Source organism: Helianthus annuus, chromosome 17 (assembly GCF_002127325.2).
Source record: "Helianthus annuus cultivar XRQ/B chromosome 17, HanXRQr2.0-SUNRISE, whole genome shotgun sequence".
In the NCBI taxonomy this organism is placed as follows: Eukaryota; Viridiplantae; Streptophyta; class Magnoliopsida; order Asterales; family Asteraceae; genus Helianthus; species Helianthus annuus.
Window position 1 is genome coordinate 173,394,000 of NC_035449.2, and position 16,153 is coordinate 173,410,152.

Sequence of the window (16,153 nt, forward strand, 5' to 3'; positions counted from 1 at the left end):
TCATAAATATTAGGTGATTATATATGCGGAATGAAAAAAAATGGGATCAATATAAGTACTAAAGATATTAATGATAATAATAATATTATTGTAAAATAATTGTAATTGTTTTAGTCAAATGTATTTATAGAATAGGTTATAACAGTTATTGACATATCAATTGTAGGCTAGGATTGCTCCTTTCCTTTGTAATCGTCTGTTGTACTTTGGCTATTTATGCCTCCAATCTTGTAGTTCAGTATGTACAATTTTCCTTCAACTTTATCAAACATTCTCATGGTATTAGAGCCTTTCATCTCAATCGAGAATAGATCCCAACTGTGTTTTATTTTTTTTTTCAATCAAAACTCTTTCTAATCACCTTCATGGCACCAATCACCATCGTTCAACTCACTGCCTCCACTCATTTTAACATTCCCCTCACCAACCAAAATTTTCCAGTATGGCGTAAGCATGTTTACTCAACACTCGTCGGCCTTGATCTGCTTCACTTCATCACCGGAACACAAAAAGCCCCGGCAGAATTCATCGATGCTGAACGCACCAAACCAAATCAGGATTACTATTCTTGGTTTCGCCAAGATCAAATCATCCTAAATCATCCTGGCGGCTCTCCTAGGCAGCTGCACACCCACCATTCAACCGATGATTGCATCGGCCGACACCGCTCGAGACGCGTGGGATAGATTGGTAACAAGTTTTGCGAATCCATCTCGCTCTCGTGTTATATCTCTAAAATCAAAACTTGCATCGAACCCCAAAGGTACTCGAACCGTCACGGAATATCTACGTGACATGAAGTCAATAGCTGACGAACTCGCCCTAGTTCAAAACCCGGTGAAAGACGAAGATCTTATGGTTCACATCCTTTGCCAATTGGGTGATGAATTCAAGAATGTTGCACAATCTCTTCGACTACTCGACTCCAAACTCACCTTTCCAGAATTATTTGAAAAACTTGTTGACTTTGAAAGAGAGCTTCATCAAACAACTGTTGCTTCCCCACTTATGGCTACTGTCAACTTTACACAAAGACACACACGAACCGGTTCCAGATCTGCCAACGACCGTCGCAACATACAAAGCAACTCCAACACCAGATCATTCCGCAATCACTAGTCTAGTGGCTCGAACCCAAATAGCGGTAACCGTGATTTCGTCAACATATCTACTGTCAATTCTGTAATTTTGCAGGGCATGAAACAAAGGAGTGTAGGAAACTCGCACGTTTTCTCCGAGAAAACCATGTCACTACAGGAAATTCTGTGGCCCAAAACAAAGCTTCACCAACTGCTAATGTCGCAACATCCTCCTATATGTTTGACACCGGAGCTAATAATCATGTCGATCCGGATCGTACATCCTTTCACACTGTATCTGAGTATGGCGGACCAGATGAAATTGTCCTTGGCAATGGTAACACTCTATCCATAACTCATATCGGTCAAACGCACCTCAATACGTCAAATGGTTCTCTTACCTTAGAAGACGTTTTGTGTGTTCCTCAATTCAAAAATAAACTTATTTCAGTTGCAAAATTGTGTAAGACTAACCATGTTTCTGTGGAATTTTTTCCCACCCATTTTTTTGTCAAGGATCTTCGAACGGGGGCACGTCTAATGCGGGGCGAGAATTACCTTGACATCTACTATGCACACCTTCCTACTTTACCTCAAATAAATGCGGTCTCCACTACATCGCCACTTGATTGGCATCACAAACTCGGGCATCCTTCCATTCGTATTCTCAAGAAAATAACCAAATGTTTAGGTTTAGGTTTTAATTTCGTCAATTTTCATTGTACTTCGTGTTCCATCAATAAAAGTCATAAGGATTCCTTTGGCATGAATTCATTTACTACCCAACAACCCTTACAATTAATCTATTCGGATGTTTGGGGACCGGTAGAAAAATCGATTGACGGTTTCACCTATTTTTGTAGACTATCACACAAAGTACATTTGGCTATATCCAATGAAACACAAATCCAACGTCTCGGTTTTATTTCCTCAATTCAAAGTGCTAGTCGAAAATTATTTTCAAATGCCTTTAATTTCTCTTTTCACCGATAATGGTGGAGAATATATTGGCCTCACCGCATATCTCCAAGCTCAAGGTATTTCTCATTTGACCACCCCCCCCCCCCCCCCCCCGCATACCCCGGAACAAAACGGTGTTGCAGAAAGACGCCATCGACACATTGTTGAAACCGGTTTATCACTTCTACACTATGCTAATCTTCCTCTTTTATTTTGGACACATGCGTTTCAAACTGCCGTTTACTTAATAAACCGTTTACCCACTCCGATCCTTGACTTCAAAAGTCCGTACTCCGCTCTTTTCCAAAAAGAACCCACTTACAACAAATTCAAACCGTTTGGATGTTTTTGTTACCCGTGGCTACGTCCCTACGCAAAATCCAAGTTACACCCACGCTCGGAAAACTACATTTTTTTGGGCTACTCATCATCGAAATCTGCGTACAAATGTTATGAACCGAAGAGTCGACGTCTTTATCACTCGAGACATGTGGAGTTTGTTGAAACAACCTTTCCACAACGTTCACAACCTCAGTCATCTACCCACACTCCCACTGTAGAAATGTTCCTAGTGGCCAAACCCAATTCAATGGCCATTCAAACTCTTCACCTTTTTCTAACCTCAATTCTACCCCACCAGCCTCCAGTCCTTCGTCATCCACCCAGCAGCCCACCATTTCATACGATATTAGGCCGCCCAGCCCAAATAACCAGCCTCAATGCCCACACCCACCTGCTCCTCACTTCGATTCGCTCTTTCCCTCTGCCAACTCAACCACTCCATCCGAACCACATGTCACACCCCAAAACCAACACCAACCATCTACCTTCGACTCCGCCACACCTTCACATTCTGATTACTCTTCATCCAATAATACATCACCTCCCTCAACTCAATCAGCCTCCTCCAATTCGCAACCAACATCACCAAATCATCTTTGTCGACTTCGAAAATCGCTTTACGGGCTCAAACAAGCACCCCGTGCATGGTACTTGGAGCTTTCCACGTTTCTTCTCGAACTCGGGTTTAAAAATCATTTGCCGACCCATCCTTGTTCTTCTATAATCGAGGTGGAATTATTTCCTACTTCCTAGTTTATGTTGATGACATTGTCTTAACCGGCAACGACAACTCTTTTGTTCAACATGTCATTCGAGCTCTATCAGAAAAGTTTTCAATTAAAGACCTTGGCATGTTACACCACTTCTTAGGAATAGAAGTGATTTCCACAGTTAGTGGTCTCTTTTTATCTGAGCATGCCCATATCCAAAACTTGCTAACCAAGTTCAAAATGGATGGTGCCAAACCGGTTGCCACACCTCTCAACTCTACTGAGACATTATCCTTTGCTGATGGCTCTCCTAAAGTTGATCCTACACCATATCGCCAACTTGTTGGCTCCCTTCAGTATCTTGCGTTTACTCGACCCGATGTTTCCTTTGCTGTCAATAGGCTTTCTCAATACATGCATGCACCGACTCAACTTCATTGGCAAGCGTTAAAACGTGTTCTTCGGTATCTTAAAGGTACTATCCATCACGGATTATTTCTTAATCGTGGATCTCCTATCCGACTTCAAGCCTTTACCGATTCGGATTGGGGAGGCATCGCCGATGGGGGGCGCTCTACAACCGCTTACATCGTATATCTTGGGTCCAATATCCTCTCATGGCGCTCGGCGCGTCAAAAATCCGTCTCTAGATCATCCACCGAAGCTGAGTATAAGGCTTTAGCAAATGGTGCAGCTGAACTTTCATGGGTTTAGAATCTACTATTAGAACTTGGTTTATCTATACCCAAATCACCTACACTTTTTTGTGACAATGCGGGCGCTACATATTTGAGTGCCAATCCAGTCTACCATTCGCGGATGAAACACGTGGCACTAGATTATCATTTTGTTCGTGAGAAAGTTGCGGATGGATCATTACAGGTTCAACACATTCACTCTGCGGATCAACTTGCGGATGTCCTTACCAAACCACTTAGTCGGGGGCCTTTCCAACGTCTTCGATCCAAGATTGGAGTCTCCGATGGATCCTCCATCTTGCGGGGGCATATTAAAGATATTAATGATAATAATAATATTATTGTAAAATAATTGTAATTGTTTTAGTCAAATGTATTTATAGAATAGGTTATGATAGTTATTGACATATCAATTGTAGGCTAGGATTGCTCCTTTCCTTTGTAATCGTCTGTTGTACTTTGGCTATTTATGCCTCCAATCTTGTACTTCAATATGTACAATTTTCCTTCAACTTTATCAAAAATTCTCAATAAGTATATAACCATGTTCACCATAAGGGCTTGTAGCCTAGAGGTATTGGCATGTTACTAAGGTGTTCCTCTCCATATGGTTGAGGGTTAAAGTCCCATGGTGGACATAGGTGTAGGTTGAGGAGTAGGATTAAAAGTTTGTTAGTTAGCATTTCAAAAAATAAATAATAACCATATTCATAAGACATATAACTTGGTGTTTAACTGCCTATAATTATACTAGGAAACAGATAAACTAAATACTTGAACAATAAAACCTTGATAATAATAATAGTAAAATAAACCTTTAGTGGTGGGTTGTGTTTATAAGTATATATATGCCTTTACAGGGATGTTTCTTATAATCATTTTACCTGGGATGCTAGTTCTGGTCCAAAAACGTGTGAACAAGAGACAATGTAAGTTGTTTTTTATGTAGGCTTGTGGAGTTGTAGATGTGGGTATGGTTTTCTATATTTGTCGTTTATGCTTAATGTAAACAATTTTTTCACTATGTGACTCAGAAATGTGGTGGAGAGCTATTCTTCGTCAATAAATAAACAGTAAGACACATGACACTAACTTTATTCAAGGTCACAACATTTACATTGGGGGTAGGGAATGCATTTTAGTTTGGCCCTTAAGGGGCCTAGGCCCGAACCTAAAGCAGTTGCTAAAGCTCATCACTTGTAAAAACTTGGTGATTTGGGCCAGGTTCGCCATGTCAATAATTTTGCATATATAATTTATCTAATTATAAAAATATATTCTAAAATATAATTAAAATAAGTTTTGTTTTTTTTTGAAATAGGTATTTTAAATCCTATAACAAACCTTTTAACATGAACTATAATCATATCAGTATTTTATCACCTCAAAACCCGTTTAGTTATATTAAGCATTATATACAAATGTCAGAACCGATATGGAACTTTTGGGTGTAACCAGGGGCGCAACTTAAGAGGGGCCGGGGGGGGGGGGGGGGACCCCTCGAACTTTTCACTCTGTATTGTTATATATGTAGTTTTCGTATAGAAATTTTTTGGTATATACGTTTTCGACCCCCGGTTCTATAATTTTTTTTGGGTATATACGTTTTCGACCACCGTCTTCATTGTCAAGCTTAGCCATTGGGGGTAACTGGGGTCCATTAAATGTTGTGTAAGAATTAATACTACACACTAACTAGTACTAAATATTGTTATTTGTTATGTAGAAAGAAAATTCATCCATGTCTAAAGAATGATTTCCCATGTACTAAGTCAGATGCACAAAGTAAGTAAAGTTTATATATCATTACATACAATTACACATTAACCAAATCCTATATATTAGTAAAAATGTCATCATTTGCATCAGAAATCAATTCTTTGCACATCAACTGCGGTGGAAAAGAACTAAATATAAACAACACTATATACGAATCTGATATAGAGAAAAAAGGTGCCTCACCATATTACAACGCTGGAAATTGGGCGTTTAGCAGCACTGGAAACTTCTTAGATGATGACCATGATTCTGATGCCAATATTCTTTCCAACACATCTAGTCTCCATAATATATCCACATTTGACACCGAATTATACAAAACAGCGCGCACCACCGCTATTTCTCTCACTTATTATGGACTGTGTCTTAAGAACGGATACTACACTGTCAGGCTCCACTTTGCAGAAATTATTTTTACCCAGGACAAGTCATTTAACAGCCTTGGGAAGCGCGTATTCAATGTTTATGTGCAGGTAATGCAACTTTTCAATATTATGATCTGATAAACATAAGAATGCAACCAACTTTTGTCTGATTCTGTTAAGGATAACTGAGTTACGTTAAGCCAGTAAAAAACCCATTAAAAGTTTGCTGTTGCCAAGTGGCGTATTATCTTGTTAGAAGGACGTATCACTTCTGATTTGAATACCTAATATATTCATGACAAAAAAAACAGAGCTCATCGTGGTAAGTTACTGCCAGGTCAAGTTTTTGACAGGTAATGCGACCGAATTACCTTAGATTTAAATCTTGGAAGTTGGTTACCTTATAAAAATAATTTCAATACATTGAATGTTTTTCCTTTTAACAAATGAAAGAATCCATCATCGATTCAAAATACACAAACTCACGAATTATATGAACAGGAAATTTTAGAGAATTTACACACACTAAACAGATGCATAGCATTGCGTACTACTTACAAATGTCAGACACGTAGGGATTTATACCCTTGCCCTATGGCGGTTACATGACGGTTACTTGGCGCCAACTCATGGATCTTATAACTACCTTATAACCCATGTTTGACACGTTATAGTTTATAGATATAGATATAAATACTTAGGATAATCTTTTGATGCCAATATTACTTCCAACAATGAAGAGGTGGTTACCTAAATAGAAATTGTCAATTGAGCCAATGTTGGTTATCTTTTTGTACATTTAGTCCGAAAATAATGGATGCAATTGTAAAAGGACTATTAACATCTTGATAACTTTTGATGTAGGGAGAGTTAAAACTAAAGAATTTTAATATAGCAAAAGAGGCTGGAGGTACTGGCAGGGCAGTTGTAAAGAGTTATACAGTGAATGTGAAGAACAACACCCTCAAGATTCAACTTTACTGGGCTGGAAAAGGCACTACTGGAATTCCAGTGAGAGGAAGTTATGGTCCGATTATATCAGCTATATCAGTTGATCCGATAGTAACATCCTAGTTATAGATTTTTAACTTCGAGGATATTTTATTTATTAAAATAATGATACTTCCTCATCCATTATCCATTATGCAGTGGCGGACTTATAGTATTAATAGGGGTAGCACGGGCTACCCCTCAACCCCGTCTCCGTAGTGTAAAAATACCCTTTAACTCCATTTTCGTAGTGTAAAAATACCCCTCAACTCCGTTTCTGTTATATAAAGGATACCCCTGATCCTAAAAAAAATTAGGATACCCCTAACGTTTTGGGCTAGTTCCGCCACTGCCATTATGTGTGATATGAGTTTAACTATTGTGAAAGTTGACTTATATTGTCAAAATCGTAGCTCAAACTGTAGGGGAAATCCAAATCTCTGGTGAATCTCTGCAGGTGTATAAAAGTAAAGTTGTTTATCGAATGAAGAAACATACATAACCCTGTTTAATGTGTGTGTTTGGTACGTGTTTTTTGCGAGATTAAGGTCAAAGATTAATTTCTGGAATTCATTGGTAAAGTTTAGTTGTAGCATTTTCCTGGAAATGAGAACCATTTGGTGACCCCTTGCTCTCTTCTTTTCAATTTTAGAAACTTCTAAATGGAGTCTTTTAACCAGACACTTGATTTCTAGGAATTTATGATGTTTAAGCATTCACAACCTAGAAACATCATATTTAATTAATTTTGAATTTGATTATAATCACAATTAGAACTGAATGTGTCAAAGTCTAAGGTTCAATTGCGAAACTTGTAGTTCTTAACAAACAAGAGGAATGGGATCAAATACAAACACTTAAGTTTGTAAGAACCATAAGAACCAATACATAATTGACAAGTGTCCATCAATAAAAAATTAGTTTAGGGGTAATTTAGACTTTTTGACCATATTTATTTATAACTAATTAAAAATAATTACAAAAAATATAATCAGCACAACACTATATAATTAGCACAACATCATTAATCGTTCTTCATTATCAGCACATCGTCCTCGAATCGTTCTCCATTATCAACATAAACGACATTAGCACAACATCTTCAATCGTTCTCCATTATCAGCACACCAGATGTGCTGATTATATCTACTTTTGGTGTTTGTTTGTATTATTTTGTAATTAACACATAATCAGCACCTTATTAGCACAAATATAAAACACCTTTTGTTAACTTTTTTTAAAAAACACTTTTATAAATACAAAAAGGTATAGCAATATGGTACTCATATTAAAGATAAAAAAATACTTGATTTTATGGTATATATTTTAAAAAAAATAATGAAGTATATAAAAGTTATTATAGTTTAAAAAACCTTGGTGGAATTTGTATTTAATAGAAAATGGTCAAATGACTAGCAATTTTACAAAATTACCCCTAATTTGTTAGTAGTAATTTTTAATTATAAGAGTTTTATTTATAATCAATATCAACCCTTGATTTAAATTAACAATGGTTCAGATATGTTCTTACGGTTCTTATAATTAGCACTGTTTGTACAGGATCTCAACCCACAAACAAGATGTAAAACCCGTGTTTTACACGGGTAGTTTTTAGAAATTTTACATACACATTTTATTAAACACGGGTAGTTTTAGAAGTTTTAATATAGAGAAAAATGCAATTTGCGTCCCCGTGGTATGTCCTAAACATCACCCTGAGCCCCTAAATTAAATTTTTGGATGTTTGAGCCCCTGACCTTATAAATTCATAACACTTTGAGTCCCTGCCGTCAGTTTGACTGTTTGAGGCAGGGGTAAGGCCGTCTTTTGACATATATTAATAACACTTTGCGTCCCTATGGTATGAGTGAAATATCAACCTGAGCCCCTAAATTCATTTTTTGCTTTTTTCTTAAGAAATCTAATAATTCAAATTAAATTAACTCTTTTATTTTTTTAAAAAATGCAATCTAATAATTAACTCTTTTTAAATAAATGCAATATAATAATTAAATGTATCCTATGTATATCAAAGATCCACAAGCAATTGGGTTATATTCATTCATAATAAAATTCTCGATAACAAAAGACCGTAACTTACAGACTCGATAACAAAAGATCGAAACATACAATACAGAGACAAAACGTCAAAGATCCACAAACAATCGTGGATCTTTACTGACGGGTGCACTTCGGAATGTAGCAGATATGAATGAATATAACCCAAGTGGTAGATATGAAATTCCAGAGCTCGCTAATTACATATCTGCCACTGGGGTTATATTCATTCATATGAATGAATATAATATGAATGAATATAACCCCAGTGGCAGATATGTAATTCCAGAGCTCGCTAATTACGTATCTGCCACTGGGGTTGTATTCATTCATATCAATCACTTCCTTATGTGCACCGCGCCATCTTCTAGGAGGTTGTCAAGTGTTCTCGCCTTCGTAGTTGGTGTTTTGCGTAGTATCTTTACGTCCACAGCCATTCTGTACAACAAAACACATTCAATCCAAAACTGATCCGATACAACAAAAACATTCAAACCAGAATCAAAACCAAAACACATTCTAACGAGGAACACATTCAATCCGAAACTGATTCGATACAACAAAAACATTCAAACCAGCATCAAAACCAAAACACATTCAAATGAGGAAACCCTAAACCCTAAATCCACAAGAATCAAAACCCACAAGAATAAAAAACCAAAACACATTCAAACCCACATTGAAACCCTCTCTGTTTTGATACCGTAAACCCTAAACCCACAAGAATCAAAACTAATACACATTCAAACCCCCAAATAACACATTCAAATCATCAAATCAAAACCAAATCATCGAATCAAACCCTCTGTTTTTCACCAAAAATCAACCCTCTGTTTTTCACAATATAAACACATTCAAAATCAAACCCAAAATCAAACCCAGAATCAACCCAAATTCAAACCCAGAATCAACCCAAAATCTGTTTTTCACTCTCTGTTTTTCATCGAATGTAACCCAAAATCAACCCAGAATCAAACCCAGAATCAACCCTCTGTTTTTTCACAATATAAACACATTCAAAATCAAACCCAAAATCAAACCCAAAATCAACCCAAAATCAAACCCAAAATCTATTTTTCACCCTCTGTTTTTCATCGAATGTAACCTAAAATCAACCCAAAATCAAACCCAGAATCAACCCTCTGTTTTTTCACAATATAAACACATAAACATATCGAATGACCAATATGAGGATGAAGATGAACCTGATCTGTTCGATGAAGTTGATCTGTTTGATGTTCGATGAAGGTGATGAAGATGATCTGTTGATCTCTTCGATGAAGATGATGATGATGATGATCTTAGGAGTTGGGAGAGCTGTTGATGATGATGATATTGGGAGTTGGGAGAAATTTGTCGAGACTGTTGATGATGATAATGAAACTGGTGAACATTTAAGTGTAGATATTAAAGGGTGGGGGGTATTATGGACTTTTCACAACTGGCAAATAGTCAAACTGACAGAAGACTGACGGCAGAGACTCATACTGTTATGAAATTAATACCACAGGGGCTCAAAATGCAAAAAAAAAATTTAGGGGCTCAAGTTGATGTTTGGGACATACCACAGGTAAGCAAATTGCATTTTACTCTTTAATATATATGCTACTAAATAGTATTAAAGTAATCCACAGGTACCATTCCTCATAGTTGCGCAAATTCATATTGAAAATCACATCTAAAATCACACAATTAACAATAAGAAACAAGAATTAAATACCTATATTAAATGAATATGCTGATACATAAAAGGCGCGTCAAATTCATTACATGATGCGTCAATAAACACAGGATAAATTAGCTTATGGAAATACACACACACATAAATAAAAAGCTTACCACACACAGGAGTTGACGTTGGAGACGAACTGATGGAGGGGAGGAATGAGTAGAGGCGTCTCCGACAATTCGCGTACCCTGTTTGAGCTTGAAAAAATATGCCCTTCCGTAATGTTTTATTATTATTTAAAAAATAATAATCAAATTAGTATTGGGTTCAATAAACCTAATGCCAATTGGGCTAAATTCATATCAGAATTTTTTAAATCGCGTTACCCTCGAAATCACGGACCTTGTGCAGAGATCATCCCCCACACCATCAAAGCCGCCACTGGTAATGAGCACTGCAGCTGACCAGCGATGCGGCGAGTACCTATACAGAATTAATAGAGAACTATGAGCATGTCACCAAGGAACAATGGAAGTAGTAGGTAGCTAACCCAACACCATTACACCAACAACAGAAATGGACACAGTCAACCATAACTAAAAAGAACAATCAACCATCCAATATTTCACAAACTAAACCTACTCCATATTTAAGGGCCCTCTCCTTAGACTTGTAATTCAGCCACCAAAGAGTCAAAGTCTTGATATCTCCCATTGTTTTCTGTAGCGAAACCGGTTGTTGATTAAAAACCTTTTCGTTTCGAGCAATACATAGACACCACACCAAGGATAAAAGTAACGCATGAACCCCCTGTTTATCCTTTTCTGTACCATTAATGTACGTGTGCAGACCCAATAAATTATTGGTGTCAAAAGCATATATAGAAGGAAGTGAAGTACTTTGCATGATCAATCCAAACATCCCTCGTATATATTATTTCGTAAACTATAACCCCAATGGTCTTCAGGCTTAGGTCATAAACAATTGATTATTAAATGACATGTTTTGACTCTTTATTTCTTTTCCAGCACAACATATTTTAAATCATACGGTTCATGTCATTATAGATAACAAGTATAACTTGGGGCTGTTTAATTTGATATTTTTTTTTTTGCAAAAACAACGTTCTTTACCAACTAACAACTTTTTCATCAAATTTTATCATTTCATATATTGAACAGTTAAGATAATAGTGAATTTAGTTTCATCAAACCAATACGATTAGGGACAATTTAAAGTTTAGGTCCAAAGTTTCTAAGTCCAAGACAGTTTAAGTAAAGAGTGGAAGCATAGATAAAATGGTTTAAACATAAGTTCATAGTTCATGATTATTAAAGAACCCAACACGGGTTAAGACGCCTGTGACAACTGTGTTCTATAATCGTTGTACAATGTAAAACAATGTTGATTATCAATAAAAAAATGTGGTTTGGTGTTATTATATGTGTTTTGGTGTTATTATATGTGTTTTGGTGTTATTATATGTGTATTTATGTTTGAGGATTTTTCAATTTAATTCAATTCCAATTTCAAGCTTTAAATCGCTTTCAGGAAGGTTATACGCAAACTGGTGCGTAAACGCAGTCAGTTTAATGCGATAAACACTCCGGAATAGTGACATAGGCTTAACATACTTTAAATAACCTCCACATAACTTAAAAATAAGTTTTGGATGGTTTGGTGTGTTGAAATCAAGTTTGTTCGATCGCAGGGACTATTTGTGTCAAACTGCAAAACTATACCGATTTGTATAGTAACGAACATTCCGGAACTTGATCATAAGTTAAACGTACCCTAAATATCCTTTACATAGCTTTGAAATAGGCTTTGAGGGATTCGGTATGCTAAAATAAACTTTATTGATCAATAGGGACTAAAAGCGTCAAAAAGTGCATAAGTTTGCATTTTCGCGCAAATCTTACGTTCTGAATAGATCCGGACATCCAAAAACTTATGTAAGCATTAAAATATTTTAATTTAGTTTTTGGTATAAAAAAATTCCATTCGTCGCTTAATTTGGATCGTTTTTGCGTTCGTTACGACTTCCGTCGTAATTAAGCGAACAACGCGATCGTACGACCAAAGGAACCGACATCCGATATATTTTTGAGCATGTTTTGAGTTCCCTATACTTTAACTTCATTTTAGAGCCTTGAAATGAGGTTAACGGGGCTTAAACGTGTCAAAAATGAGCCGAACTGCAAGATGCTGAAGTGCAGAGAGCATTTTGCAATTTCTGGAAACTTAGCCCACACGGTCCGCGTAAGACTGCTATGTCTTTTACGCGGGCCGCCTGGGACACCCAGCTCAGCAAATTGTGATTTTAAAACAGCAGCTGGTATTCGGGCCTTTGGACATGGTTTTGATCATTCTATGGGCACATTTTGATGGTTTTTAAGTGCCCCTTGTATTCAAATACCGTGTGCCCACTTGTACGGCCTAGATCGAAGCTCGTTTCCCGATAAAAGATCCTAACGGTTCTAAATTTCCTATAAATACCCCCCACCATTCACTTGCAAAATCCACATTGATCTGATTTTGGCCCTCTAAGTTGAAGTATACTCTTCAAACCTGAGGGTAAATCGGATCAAAGCTTGCGGAGACCCTTTGTAAGTATTCCTTCATTCTTTTCATTCTTTTTTAGTTTAAAATTCAAACTATGTTTGACTTTATGCATTAACCAGTTTATGGTCAATGCGACGTTCGTTTGAACTTCATAACGTGAGCATAATCACGATGGTTTTAGTCCCTAGTGACTATACCTACTGATTACCACGTTATCTAGGATTAGTGACGAGTCGTAGTTTCGGCCAAAATGCGTATTTTTGCGTATTTTGTAACCATACTACTTATAGGTATCAAAACCGTTTGTTTTGATACCAAAATCTGTTTTCTAACTTAACTAAACATGTTTTAGCATGTTTAGCTCATCACTTTCTAGATTAGTGCTTATGTAGAGTCGTAAGTCAAGCGGACTAAACACCCGCTTAGACTTTCGAACACGACCCATTTGTTCGATCATTAGGATCCGACCAAACATGCTTAGTGACCATAGTTGCATAGGGAATAACCTTTCGAGGTTATACCTTATGGTCACTTAGGTTTAATTAGTCGCATGATAGGTAGTTTATATGCCCTTGGTAAATGACCAAAATGCCTTTTTCTTACATAACTGATAAATAAGCATATGTAACAAAAATTTTTGTCACGTAACTGATTATGAAACATATTTAAACATGTATGGGCACGTAATACTTGTCATAGGACTAGTTAGACGTCTCGAACGCGCATTTGCGCGCACGACGCGTTAAAGTAGCGTAAGCTACCTTAATGGGTCGCAATGGGTCGAAAGCACTTAGGTTAGGTTTCAATTTAGGATGTAGGCTTTGTTAAACCATATCACATGAGTTCCAACACTCATTTGATTTACAAGACTTCATTCTATCCGATCATCCGATTTAGGTGTCTATTGTTTGACTAGTGGTTCGATTACTAGGTGCTGCTTGATTTCTCTGGTTTACTTGAGTTTGATTGAAGTTCTATTGATTGAGGATACTTTGCATTTCAAGTGAGTACATAGTTCCCCTATTTTACTGTTTTCAATTGTTTTGGTATGTTTCATATGTACAAAAATGATTTCAAGGTTTAAACGATGATTTTAAAAACAATTAAGATGGTTTATACTAAACTAATAACGATTTCAATAAAGTGAACAAACTTGTTGGTTGTAGTTACATAACAAATGACATTCATTAGCGTTGATCAAGCCGACCAGTATTAGGTTATGGTACCGTAGGATCTGACAAATCCCGATATCATACTACACCTATGGTTATGTGTGGGGGTTGTGGGTAACGACTGAATCTGATGTTAGTTAACTTACACTTTGGTGGTTTGTTAATGCAAGAAGTGAGAAGCGAGATAGTCGAGTCACAAAGGTTTGAATGTTATTAGCAAGACGACCAAAGATAGTTTTCAGAATTTAAAACGAGGATGATTTAAGCGATTTTAACGAGTTAATGATTTGGAAATGATTTGAACAAGATAAACGAATTGGATAAACGATTGGTTTTTGGTTAGTGTTTAGATAACGGGACAGGTGTAATGTGATGAAAGCATGGTGGATACGCCGCTGGTACTTCCTATATATAAGTGTTTTCAACATATTACATACTGTGGCGTTATTTATTTCACTTGGGTAAACGATTTTGAAACAATGTCACCCAACGATGTTTTCTAAAAGATATAAACCATACGAGTTTTATTAACGAGTTAATACAAGAAGTTTTGTAAATTGGTTTTCTAAAACAAATGCTTTTGGGTTAAGAATAATGGCTACGAGGTTTTATAAATTATAACCCACTTGATTTGAGTTGGTTAATTATGTTGCAATACACTTTTCAAAAAGAGATTTGTATTTTGACTCTTGTAGTCTAATTAAGTACTGCAAAATGTAAACGAAGCCATGATTCCAATACTCTTATAAAACCTATGTACTCGCCAACATTTCTTTGCTGACTTTGTTTTTACATATGTTTCAGGTGTTGTTGCTTGATTGATTTCTAGGATGCATGCGTCACATAGGATCTGGACAAGGCCTTAGTGACATAATAATAGTGATAGTCGATATGTAATTTGTTTGTTATGTGTTTAGACAATGTTAATGTTTAATATTATCAATAAAACAAAACTCTTTTTGTATCCATGGTTGTGAAACAATAATTCTGTTACAACACTCCTCGAGCTGACAACCTCGTTGTCAATGATACCTTTGTTGTCAATGGTACGTTTCTTGTTAACAATCGACCTGCATCTATTCTTTTTTATTCTGGTGCCGATAGAAGTTTTGTTTCATTGTCTTTTGAGCCTGTGCTTGCGATACCTAGAACTAAACTGAGGAAACCCTTATCTGTTGAAGTTGCTTCTGGTAAACCTCTTGTACTCGATTCTGTTATTCGTGATTGTCAGTTGAACCTTGATAACCATCTTTTTCCTATTGACCTCACACCGATGCAACTTGGGAGCTTCGACATTATCGTTGGGATGGATTGGTTAACCAAACATCATGTTGAGGTGGTTTGTTTCGATAAGATTGTTCGTATTCCTTTGTCTTCTGGCGATGTTTTGGAAGTTCGTGGCGAGAAACCTTCATGTGGATTGAAGCTTATGTCGTGTACAAAAGCCCAAAGCTATTTGAGAAAACGATATGTTTCTTTTCTAGCACATGTCACCGAGGAGAAAGACAAGAGTAAGAGTATTCAGGATATTCTGATTGTTCGGGATTATCCAGAGGTGTTTCCTAATGAATTGCCTGGTTTGCCTCCAGTTCGTCAAGTCGAGTTTCAGATTGACCTCGTACCCAATGCCAACCCTATTGCAAAAGCACCTTAGCGTCTTGCACCTTCGGAGATGCAAGAATTATTAAAACAGCTTCAAGAGTTATCTGATAAAGGATTCATCCGTCCGAGTCATTCACCCTGGGGAGCTCCTGTCCTCTTTGTGA

At 36.7% G+C, this 16,153-nt stretch overlaps 1 protein-coding gene across 1 annotated transcript in view; it reads left to right on the forward strand.

Annotated features, from left to right (window-relative positions):
• Positions 1 to 7,248, forward strand: part of LOC110923402 (probable LRR receptor-like serine/threonine-protein kinase At1g07650) — a 34,342-nt gene extending 27,094 nt beyond the window's left edge. The window contains exons 14-18 of the mRNA XM_022167507.2: positions 4,650 to 4,718; positions 4,824 to 4,862; positions 5,516 to 5,574; positions 5,659 to 6,041; positions 6,798 to 7,248. Coding sequence (XP_022023199.1) covers positions 4,650 to 4,718; positions 4,824 to 4,862; positions 5,516 to 5,574; positions 5,659 to 6,041; positions 6,798 to 7,007 — 760 coding nt within the window. The 3' untranslated portion in view covers positions 7,008 to 7,248. The remainder of the gene's footprint in view (positions 1 to 4,649; positions 4,719 to 4,823; positions 4,863 to 5,515; positions 5,575 to 5,658; positions 6,042 to 6,797) is intronic.
• Positions 7,249 to 16,153: the final 8,905 nt, after the last annotated feature.